We start from the raw sequence: 12,157 nt of genomic DNA on the forward strand, positions 1-12,157 counted from the left end.
TATAACTGGTACTACTGGTACTGTAACTGGTACTACTGGTACTATAACTGGAACTACTGGTACCATAACTGGTACTACTGGTACTATAACTGGTACTACTGGTACTATAACTGGTACTACTGGTACTATAACTGGAACTACTGGTACCATAACTGGTACTACTGGTACCATAACTGGTACTACTGGTACTATAACTGGTACTACTGGTACTATAACTGGTACTACTGGTACTATAACTGGTACTACTGGTACTATAACTGGTACTACTGGTACTACTGGTACTATAACTGGTACTACTGGTACTGTAACTGGTACTACTGGTACTATAACTGGTACTACTGGTATTATAACTGGTACTACTGGTACTGTAACTGGTACTACTGGTACTATAACTGGTACTACTGGTATTATAACTGGTACTACTGGTACTGTAACTGGTACTACTGGTACTATAACTGGTACTACTGGTACTATAACTGGTACTACTGGTATTATAACTGGTACTACTGGTACTGTAACTGGTACTACTGGTACTATAACTGGAACTACTGGTACCATAACTGGTACTACTGGTACTGTAACTGGAACTACTGGTACTACTGGTACCATAACTGGTACTACTGGTACTATAACTGGTACTACTGGTACTATAACTGGTACTACTGGTACTATAACTGGAACTACTGGTACCATAACTGGTACTACTGGTACCATAACTGGTACTACTGGTACTATAACTGGTACTACTGGTACTATAACTGGTACTACTGGTACTACTGGTACTACTGGTACTATAACTGGTACTACTGGTACTACTGGTACTACTGGTACTATAACTGGTACTACTGGTACATAACTGGTACTACTGGTACTATAACTGGTACTACTGGTACATAACTGGTACTACTGGTACTATAACTGGTACTACTGCTCAGTTTACGTGCCAGATTTGAAATATGATATTTAAAAAAAGATACATTTTCATCAATATAAATACCAAGGTATTTATAAACAATAACTCTTTCAATAAAACTGCCATTTTTACTAGTAATGGTGCAATTATTCAAATCTTTATTTTTGGATCTGGAGAAAAACATAAATTGAGATGTTTCTGCATTTAAAACCAATTTGAGATTATTGAGTGCAATTTCAAGATCAGCAAAAGAGTGCTGGAGAAATGTTATAGCAGATTCTGGGGTATCTGAGATGCAGTAAAAAATAGTGTCATCAGCATACAGATGAATGCTACAGCCAGCTACAGAGGAAACAATATTATTTATATAAATAGTGAACAAAACAGGTCCAATGACTGAGCCCTGTAGAACACCTTTTCTATTTTTGCCATAGTAAATAAAATTTGAATCGACTTGACTTGAAATGTACCTAATTTTATGGCGTATTCGACTTTTTCACATTGAAAGCTGTAGTTTACGAGGTGCACGGGAATGCAACAGAGTAAAAAAAGGGAAAAGGAGGTCTAGTCTTGACCAAGAATGCGCCTGCGCGTCTACTCTGGGTTTTACGGCCAGCCCTGCAGTGGGTCTCGTACGTGGCAGCGCTTACAACCCCTCTGTGAGCCGCTCAACGCCGGGGTGACAAGTGGATTTTCCTGCACAGACTAAACTGGGACAGTCTCCTGTGAGCGACACTGGTCTAAAGGTAAGCTGACGCCGTCCCGCTGGTCTTTACCCCGGACTCACTCACTCCCATCCCCGCAGCCGCGTGCTCCTCTCACACGCCGGGATGCTTGTCAACACAACAGCAGGAGTGTATTCCCAGGACGGCAGAAAAGGCCAAATATATGAAAATATAGGCCAAATATATGCCGTTTTGTCAGAGCCGACGACTCCCCCCGTGGTCCAGGCTCACAACCCGTGAGCACCGTCCCGGGTTGTGAGCCTGGACCACGGGGGGAAGTCGTCGGCTCTCTCCGTGTTCAAAGTTTTCAAAAGTTTGCGCGACTTTGTGAAAGCCCGCATCTCAGACTGTATTTGTTTTTTACATTTTTACACTCATTCGTATAAAAAGTGATAAATTAGGCAATGTTTGTTCAGTTTAGCACAGTAACTTCAAGGCTTTGTGCATGAAAACACGCGGAACATTCCCGAAAGAAGAGAGGACTTTCAGGGAATTTCTAGAAGCGACTGTCTGAGTGACGTCACGGGGGAAGCTACGACCTAAAAACGCTGATTTATGGTTCTGCGTTACATCGACGCAGTGCCTACGCCGTAGGGTCTGCGTTGGTGTAACGCAGAACCATAAATCAGCCTTTAATATGTTGGAGATGAAAAGTTTCATCCAGAGCCAAGAAACTCCGTCTATCAGTCAGTTTCTCACAAAACAATACAATTAAGAAACAAAACAAACGTTTTTTTCACCAAATACTAACAAAATGGACCTGATAAAAAGATTTAAACAAATAAAATGAATTAAAAAAAAATACTAATCTAGATTTTGGTATCAATGACTGGGTTTCCTACGGGGGCTGGAAATCCTTGAAAGTGCTTGAATTTCAATGTTGTGTTTTCAAGGCCTAAAAAGTGCTTGAATTTTAGTTTTAAGTGCTTGAAATTATAACTCTGTGTCTTTCACACAATTGGGGATCAGACTGTATAGTTTAGTTATTACAAGGAGAAATAAAATCAGTAAGATGAAACATAACTAGATGTTTACAGCACGATACAATGTACATAATTGTGATAAAAAGTGAAGTAAAAATAAGTATGAGTGTATATGTTCCTGTAGATATTTTACCCTAGCGATAAGGTGCTTGAAGATTTTGAAAATGACCCTTGAAAGTGCTTGAAAAATGCTTGAATTTGACCTTGAAAAATGTGTAGGAACCCTGTAAGTTGGAGATGAAAAGTTTCATCCAGAGCCAAGAAACTCCGTCCATCAGCCAGTTTCTCACAAAACAATACAATTAAGAAGCAAAACAAACATTTTTTCTTTCACCAAATACTAACAAAATGGACCTGATAAAAATAATGCTAATCTAGATTTACAGATATAATTACATTTGAAAAGTTGTGTCGTAAAACAATGAGGCCATTTAAAACAAAGAGCCAAAGTTGTGCTTGATTTAAAGGAGACTTATTATGGCATTTAATGTATATTTTAAACAGGCCTTGAATGTCTTAAAAACAAGCTTTTGATTGTTTTTTCTATATAAATCAGAAATTCAGCCTCTGGGCCATGTCTTTATGTTTACCGTTTCTAACCTCATTATCTATGCAGGATTCTGAGTGGGCGGGGCTATGATAATGAGGCTCTGTGCTGATTGGCTGCCTGAATGACGCGATACACCGCTACGAAAAAATGGCGGAAGCTCCGGCCGGTGGAGTTAAGCCTGAATTATGGTTCCGCGTTACACCAACGCAGGCCCTACGCTGTAGGCTCTGCGTTGGTGTAACGCGGAACCATAAATCAGCCTTTACACCGTGTCATGCATGCGATGCGAGCGTCAGCAACAAAATCAATTCCACTGCTTTATTTTCTATTGGACTGTCCTAACTGGCCGCAGCGCGACGCGCCGCTTTGAGCTAAACATTTGTCGGACGCCCTGCTTCTATTTTCTTCCTGTCACTCGCGTTGAAAGCCGGTTGAAAGCGCTGTAGGAAACAGTCATGGATGAGGAACGGCTGATCCAGTTAGTTGAAATGAGAAGTTATCTCTATGATTCCTTCTCATTTCACTACAAAAACCTTAATAAAGTGGCAGCTGCTGGAGGGAGATGGACAGAGAGCGTCCCATGTCACGCAGTGCTACGTGATAGTCGGACGCTCGCGTGCAGTTACACGGTTTTATAGTTGTGGGCGTGGTTTGCATTTTGGTTACATAACGACGGGAGCAGAATCTTATTGGCTCGTAGATCCACATCACACTGGGCGGCTCATCCGGGCGGCTGTACAGACACTGCAGAATTTGGTTGCTTTCCTCCTTCTCTGAGTTGGCAGGCTGAGGGGAGACCACTTTATATATGTTAAAGCAAGAAAAAACATGTTTTTCATAATATGTCCCCTTTAAACCAGAGGTGTATAATCCAGGTGCCATAAAGTAAAAACCAAATACTAAAGCAGCTCCTCAAATACTAGGTTGTTAGTGAAAACACCTGTTCTAAATGTACAGGCTGATCCAGAAACACAGCAGGGTTTTTTACTTTATGGCACCTGGATTATAAACCTCTGATTTAAACAAATACAATGAATTAAAAAAAAATACTAATGTAGATTTTGGTATCAATGATAATAATAGCAGAGTGGAAAACAAACCCTTAAGACTTCTGGGTTCCTTTGGTTTCACGGTAGGGCTTGAGAATTGATTTACATGTTTTAATACTGAGGGGAAAATGAAAACTAAACATGTTCTCACAAAGACATCACACCTTGTCCTCTTTTGTCTGAAAGCGGTCTTTGTCTCTTTAAGCAAGTCTGGGAGGGATGTTTGGTTGATCAGCATCACATTTGTGTGGATGAGTAACACTGAAAAGGCCGGTGGTGTCATGGAAGAGTTCTGAATAGTTCAGGGACACGCTCGTCTGTGGGAGAGAATGACTCCTTTCCTTTTTTATTTTCATAAATCTTTTTTAACATACTGAAGGAAAAGTAAATAAGGAAGCGAGTTTCCTTGAAAAGCTTTCCGGGGCGGGCAGAAACGATCAACTAAGGTCACATTAATTTAGAAGACTACCGTATTTTCTGGACTATAAGCCGCATCTGCTCTATTTAAAAAAAAAAAATAAAAAAAAGATATACAAGCCTCGCCTGCATATAAGCCGCATCCGCTCTATTAAAAAAAAAAAGATATCCAAGCCGCAGATATTTATGTTGTTAGATTAAATATTTACTACATGTACAGAAGGATTTTGAACTGTAAATGATGTACATGTTTGTACCTAAATAGATCCTTTCCTAACAGTCTTTTAACACGGCAGCAACTTTGCTGATTAAAATGGGACAGAACCAAGAGAAAATAACCGGTATTTATTTATTTGTTCATCTGTTTGAAATCTGCTTCTACCTACTTCTATCTGCTAAAGAAGAAGTAGTGTATTCTTTAGGAGTGGGTTAAAAATATCGATATATCGATATTTTATCGATATGCATGTGTAGGAACGATTATCGATACATAAATCCAAGTATCGATTTGAAAAAAAAAAAAAAAAAATATATATATATATATATATATTTTTTTTAATCCCGATTTTTTTTCCCCCCCATTTTATCACGCAGTGCTCCTACCTAAGTCAGTCCTGGGCATTGTTCCATCTACCAACCCCGGGAGGCCCTGCACTGAGCTCAAGTCTCCTCCTTACTTGAGGAGTGAGCAGGCTGCTTCTTTTCACCAGGCAGGGTGGGGCTTCTCTGGCCGGACGTGGCGCGTGGAAGGATCATGTTATTCCCTTATTGTAACCAGAATATCGATATCGTATCGTATCGGAAATCGTATCGTCTTGGGACCTAGTGTATCGGAATCGTATCGTATCGGGAGGTCAGTGATGATACCCAGCTCTAGTATTCTTCTTTGCATTTATTTTGTCTTAGTTTTGATTCTAATTCCGGTTAGAGCGCCCCGAGCAGTGGAAGAAAAATCCACAGAATAGCTGCACCTTTGAATAAGCTGCATGGTTGAAAACCTATGGAAAAAGTAGCGGCTTATAGTCCAGAAAATACGGTACACCTTACGAGTAAGAAAGATGGTGTGGGAAGCGTGGGTTTCCATTTCATGCCTAAGGACGCTTTATCAAACAAACAGGAGGACGTGGGAATCCAGCCGGTAGATTTAATTCCTCCGCTCGGAGCTACAGCCACCACCAACCAATCACCCTGATGAACAGTTCCTCCACTCAAATCTGAGGTTGGGTAAATATCAGGGGGGAAAAAAGTGGTGAAAAACTTGAGGTTAAAAAAAGGGAAGCGCTTGTAAAAGCATTTACAGATACAATTTCTGCTGACCAGTTTCAGTTCATGACTCCAGGGACTATGTTGTTGGGTTTGAAACGATTATTTCCAGGATTATAAGCTTCAGAATAAAACCAGTGGGCTTTGTTCAGTCTTTGCTAATGGCTCAAAATGTCACTGAACACACAACCCCAGGATGTAAAGTTGTGTGCAGAGATAAGTGATTCCCTGCCGTGACTTATACACAATAACACGGGTACCAATGCGTACGGCAGCTTTTAGCCTGTAAGTTAATACTTTAAGTGGCACCCTGTAAACGATGAGCTAATTTCCCTTATAGGTGGAGATGAGCAACTTTGCTGCAGAGATTTGCTTTTGCATGTTACGACATTCTGACTTAATAATAAATCTAACGTTTAACCCACAAGACCTGCATATCACGGCCCTAATTCTGTTCTGTTTGTGGAGCTTTATGAGCTTTGTCATGAAATACTCACTTCCTTTCACAGTCTCAGAGGGAAATGTGAGTTATTATCGTGCCGTTTGTGCAAGATACGTGCCAATTTTGGGTCATAGCACTGAAATCTTTATTAAACTCTCACATGACGTTTAGTGGAAGTGAAAGTAAATGTGTGCTAGTTTCTGGGGACGTGAACTTAATTACTACAAGTAGTTGTGATATTACTTTTGTTTGATTTACTAGTTGTTGAGCAAAACCAAACATATTTAAAACCACACAAACAGGAGCAGATTTGCAATCGAAAAAAAGCTGTGGTTTAAAAAAAAAAGAAAAACAAACTCAGGAGCATTTTTGTTTCCTCAACCACAGTTCCAATCAAAAACCCACGAAGCATCAGTGAAGACAAGTTTGGATCTGAATTAGCTTGTGTTGAGATCAATGTTTTAAAAGTGAGCGTCAGAGACTGTCTGAACATGTTTGCTTTTATATCGTGTGATATATGTGTGTATGACTGCACATGCAATGTGAGTATGCATGATAATTCACAGATATTTCTGCATGCCAGTCCATTTTACAGATAACCATCAGCCAGCAGAGCGTGTTTACCACCAACATTTGTGTTTACAGGCGGCTCGGTGTGAAAGAAGCTGGCAACCTGCGAGCTTTTCTGGCATGCACATCTCTTAAAAAACAAATCATTATACTCTTCTCTAGTCCCGACTGGTTTCATCAGCGTCCCAGCCAAAGTACAGACATGAAGTGAACTTCCAAGATGCTGATGACACCACGATAACTCAGGGTTATACAGTCAGTTTTGCAGCTTTGTGATAAGGCCTGTGTTGAAAAAATCGATTTTCCAATTCTAAATCGATTCTCATATTAATTCCTAAAAATCGATTCATATGTCTAAAGATAGATTTTTTTTTATTTTTTATTTATGTATTTTTTTTTTCATCATAACATTACAACTTTTGGTTATTTTTTTGTTTATCCCCAAAAAAGGAAGGTTTTGTTGGACACGAGAATAACTGGTGCCATGTTTTTGCCTTTAAATATGTTTAAAGGTATGAAAACATTAAAGTGTTAGGTTATAATTACATAAATTGTCTATATTTCATTACTTTATATACTGTCTTGGGGTTACATTTGCAAAAAATGCTAAAAACCAAATGCTCAAAAATTAAAAACCAAAATAGACCGAAAATGGAACAAATAAAAACGGAATGTGGGAAAAAATAAAACCAATTTCATCCGTCTCTGTTTCCTCCCTGGATCTGTTTGATAATTCTGCCCCACACGATGTTTCTGAAAGCAGTTCTATCAGCATTCTGGGAGCTGATTGGTTCTTACAGCATCATTAGCATCATCATTATATACTTGCTGCTGAATCTCAATATAATACTAGTATTCATATGTTGCATAACTACAGTCATATAATTCATGCAACAGCTCAAAAAACAGTTTTAATAACACTAACCCAAATAAATATCGGAATCGAATCTTGATAATCGATTCTGAATCTTAATAATCGGAATCGAATCGATTCTTGACAATGGAATCGATCCCCAGCCCTATTTGTGACACCTTTTGCAGAGAGTTAAAAGGGTTAGTTTGTGTATTTTGCTGAATCTCAACTAGTTGCAAGAGAATTGATGTCATCCTTGATGTCTCTTCCCTTTATCTTACTCTGCTTTATCTTCTTCTAACTGTTCAGCTTTATCTTAGACCTGATGTTCTGTAGAGATGATGGTGAACATGAACCTAAATGTTAAAAAAGGTTTGGTTGAGATCTTGTGCATGTTGAAACACAGGATTGTCATTCTCTTGCTTCTTTTTTGAGTTACTCTTGTTTGCATTTCTTCTTTTAAACATTTCAGACTAAAAACCCAAGATAAGGATCTATTTAACTGTTTTCATAAACTTTATCTTGACAAATCGATTAATCTAATAGGATTTACTTTGACAGTCCTCCCAGTTTCCAGAGCAGGAACTGAGGACAGCTGTTGTTTGGAGCGGCCAGGTTGTTCTCGCCGGGTTTGCTGCAGATGTTGAAATTGACTACGGATAAACATTTACTCTTCGGGAACATCGGCCGTGTTCTTGGATCCCGGATTCCTGACCTCAATCGCCAGAGCGTCTTCCTTTTAGTTCTCCTTTCCCTCCCCACTTTTCCAAAGAAACACAAAATCTGGGCGAACTTAACCTTAATTAAGTAGGTGTCACACAAACTGTTTTGCTCCAATTATAAACCAATATGTGAGGTCAGTCATACTGTTTTTCGCAGCATGTTTATCATCTTACACATATTTTTTTACACCGTATGAAAAGAAATAATAAAGAAAGGAGTTAGAAATACAGCTGTCCATTTACACCCTCACAGTTTTCATAAATGCCAACGAAGGGTCAGTATCCAGGAACACTGGGTAGTAAATGGAAAGGGATTCTGGTCCAGGAATGTGGCACGGCTGTTACAGCTTGCATCAACAGGCACAACTCTGTTTGAGCTGAACAACCCCACTGGCTGTAAATTACAAGGAGGGCCGTTTGGTCATTTAATGTGCAGGTTTGGACTCTGGGAATAATTATCTGGGCTGGTGCTCATTAATTTACCCATAAGTGGGGAATAACATGCTAAAAGCTAAATTAGTATTACTTAAAATAAATGTACCATAGAAAAAGGACCATGCCTTTTTCTTCTTGTTCTTTATATAGTTTGACTGTAAAGTAGAGCTTTTCTGTCAGATTGAAATATAACATTACATGAAGCCTGACAAATGAATGTCATCAACTTAATGCAGGAAAAAAAATAATTTTAACTCATTGTTGCATTGAACATGAAATATGCAAATTAATTGCTCTGTTTGTTAAACATTATATCTGTATTTCATTATAAATTCATGGACTTGTGCAAGTTGGTACAGTTTTGTTCACATACAGTTTATAAAGCTTAAATCCAGTCTGGTTCAGTTGTGTTGTGAAATGTCTGATTTATTGGCACTAAACTCCCAGCTACTGTGGTGCGCTGTTATAACTATAATTGTGCACGTTAAAGAGCAAAATGGTTAAAAAAAAGAGTTTTTCCACAAAGATCGTTAAAGCTCACCTTGCATTTTACATTCCTTCTCCAGTACTGCAGACTGTTTGTGTGAATTTCCTTGTGACAAGAAGCCTGGATTTTTCTTTTCTTTCCCGCAACTGAAATGATGCATTTGTAAGGCAAATACGCTAAATTTCAATCTATGTTCATGTCACAACGGATTCACACGTTCATTGTCAGTGGCAATATATTGCATAGCATTTAATATTTGGTCAAACGTTGTCCCACCTTCTTCTTATTTCCAATCATAACTGGATTTTCTGACAGTCAAAATGACAGTTTCCTGCTGCAGCCTCTCTGTTCATCTCTGATTATACGGTGCTGCAGACACAAGTATGTGTGTGTCCATGCTTTTGTGTGGTTGTACGAGTGTGTATGTGTGTTCAGGCTTCACACAGGAACAGTAAACAGTCATCAGCGAGGGTTGTGGTGAAGAAGAGTTAGAGGAGAAAGTGAAACAGCTTCACTTTAACAAAACAAGCTGCTCTTGATCCCGGGGCGTGAGCGGATAACGCCGACAACATGATGACTAGAATAAACCTCTACCAACCTTATTTTTGTACTCAAAATAAATTATATTTGTCAAATTCACCTTAATTGTTTATTAAAAATCAAATGCGTTGTATTTGGAATGAGGTTTACAGGACTGTCTCAGAAAATTAGAATATTGTGATAAAGTTCTTTATTTTCTGTAATGCAATTTAAAAAAAAAAAAAAAAAAAAAAAAAAAAAAAAAAAAAAATGTCATACATTCTGGATTCATTACTAATCAACTGAAATATTGCAGGCCTTTTATTATTTTAATATTGCTGATTATGGTTTACAGTTTAAGATTCCCAGAATATTCTAATTTTTTGAGATAGGATATTTGAGTTTTCTTAAGCTGTAAGCCATGATCAGCAATATTAAAATAATAAAAGGCTTGCAATATTTCAGTTAATTTGTAATTAATCCAGAATGTATGACATTTTTGTTTTTGTAATTGCATTACAGAAAATCATAATTCTAATTTTCTGAAACAGTCCTGTATATTTGGGTGTGGGGTTTTTTTTGAACATTTTCTGTCAGAACTGGTTTAAGAGCTGATGTCAGTTTTATTCTGAACATCTTTCTCATCTGGTGGGCAGATTGAAGTCATAAAAAAGAAAAATTGAACTAGAACTGAACTTACTGTCGATGAACCACGTGCACGGTGAAACGACAGAATCAGAAACATACACGATGCTTTTTTCTCTTGAGACCTTCAAAGCTTTACCATTAGTTTTTTTTCCTTCCTCCGTTTGGTTCTTAATATGAACCGGCCACAGCGGCCGGTCGTGACTCACTCATCGGAAATGTGCTGGAGTTTAAAATATCATGTCAGACTCCTTTTTTTTTCACTTGAGCATGGAAATACAGTGTCATCATTTAAAGAGGCCAATGTTTGAAATAACATGACTACAAAAGACTGTCGAGAAAAACAACAGCATGTAGGACACACAAGTCGTTTCCATCTCATGGGGATATGAAGTGTATGAACTGTATTTTAGCTTAGTATTACCTTTTAATCTTTATTCTGATGTAGCCTTCTTATTTGGAAATGTTTTATTGATTATATCTTAATAATCTTTCTTTTAGGTTGACTATTTTACACCAGTCCAGGGACAGCAGATGCAAAATAGCCTTTTTGGCTAATTCTGGCATATGTTACATGCGTTTAAATGTATTATTAATGTGCATTGTCCCTGATAACTAAACCTTTAAATAACTAAGTGTGGCGGTTTGTCCCAGCAGGTTGAGGACGGGACAGGATGGGGAAGTGGCTGCTGTTACTCACCTGTACGCTGCTCTGCTGCCGGACCACACGCGCAGAGATCTTCACCTCCATTGGTGCGTTTCATGCCTTTTTTTCCCCTTTTCTTTTCGGGCTGTATTTGTTTTGTTATGGAGTCATGGTAATAAACGGGGAGTCATGGTAATAAATGTGGCAAGAAAGGAAAGGCGCTTTTGTCAAAGGCAATGGAAATTTATTACAGTCATGAATCTGACACTTTTATTCACTGAAACATTTATAAGTCATCTGCTTTTGATATTAATGCTGCACTGTTTTGAAGCGAGGGGTTAATATTGCCTCATAAGGAAAAATTAGCAGTTGTTTCTACTTAATAATCTTAAAGAGTACTTTATGATAGTAACTATAGTGTAAAAAAAATTACATTTTCTTTTGTCCAACCTTTGGACTGCTTGACTTTAGTGACAGTTGTGTTAGGGCTGGGCAATATATCGAATATACTCAATGTATCGCGGCTTCTACTCTGTGCGATGTACAAAACTACTATATTGTGAATATTCAAGTATACGTTGTCATGCGTTTGCTTTTAGCCGCGGGCATTAAATTACAGACTTTTCTCACTCTTTCTCATCTCGTCTCTCCTTCTTAGAGACATAAAACAAGCACACCTACTTACATAGTCAGTCACGTGCGTTTGACTAAGTTGTGATTTCCCCCTTTTTGCATGAAAGTTTAAAATTAGCATATATTAATGCAGTATGAACAAGAATGTTTTTAAATGTAGACATATAAAATCATCATACTGGTGTGATTGTAGGCATCAAAGTGTCAATTCAAGGCTAAGGCAAAATACCGAGATATATATCGTGTATCGTGACATGGCCTAAAAATATCGAGATATTAATAATGGCACTTTTCCACTAGTCTCG

The 12,157-nt window shown here is 38.2% G+C and overlaps 1 protein-coding gene across 5 annotated transcripts in view; it reads left to right on the forward strand.

Moving 5' to 3' along the window:
* Positions 1-1,519: 1,519 nt before the first annotated feature.
* LOC133459461 (prolyl 4-hydroxylase subunit alpha-2-like) overlaps positions 1,520-12,157 on the forward strand; it is a 52,080-nt gene continuing 41,442 nt past the window's right edge. For 4 of the 5 annotated variants that reach the window (XR_009784053.1, XM_061739410.1, XM_061739407.1 and 1 more), the window contains exons 1-2: positions 1,526-1,659; positions 11,231-11,326. Coding sequence is in view for 4 of the 5 variants with exons in the window: in XM_061739410.1 (XP_061595394.1) it covers positions 11,248-11,326 (79 nt within the window). In the remaining variant the exon portion in view is untranslated. Of the gene's footprint in view, positions 1,660-11,227; positions 11,327-12,157 lie in introns of all 5 variants that reach the window. The other variant, XM_061739408.1, reaches the window with a different exon arrangement.

The sequence above is a fragment of the Cololabis saira genome, chromosome 14 (assembly GCF_033807715.1).
Source record: "Cololabis saira isolate AMF1-May2022 chromosome 14, fColSai1.1, whole genome shotgun sequence".
In the NCBI taxonomy this organism is placed as follows: Eukaryota; Metazoa; Chordata; class Actinopteri; order Beloniformes; family Belonidae; genus Cololabis; species Cololabis saira.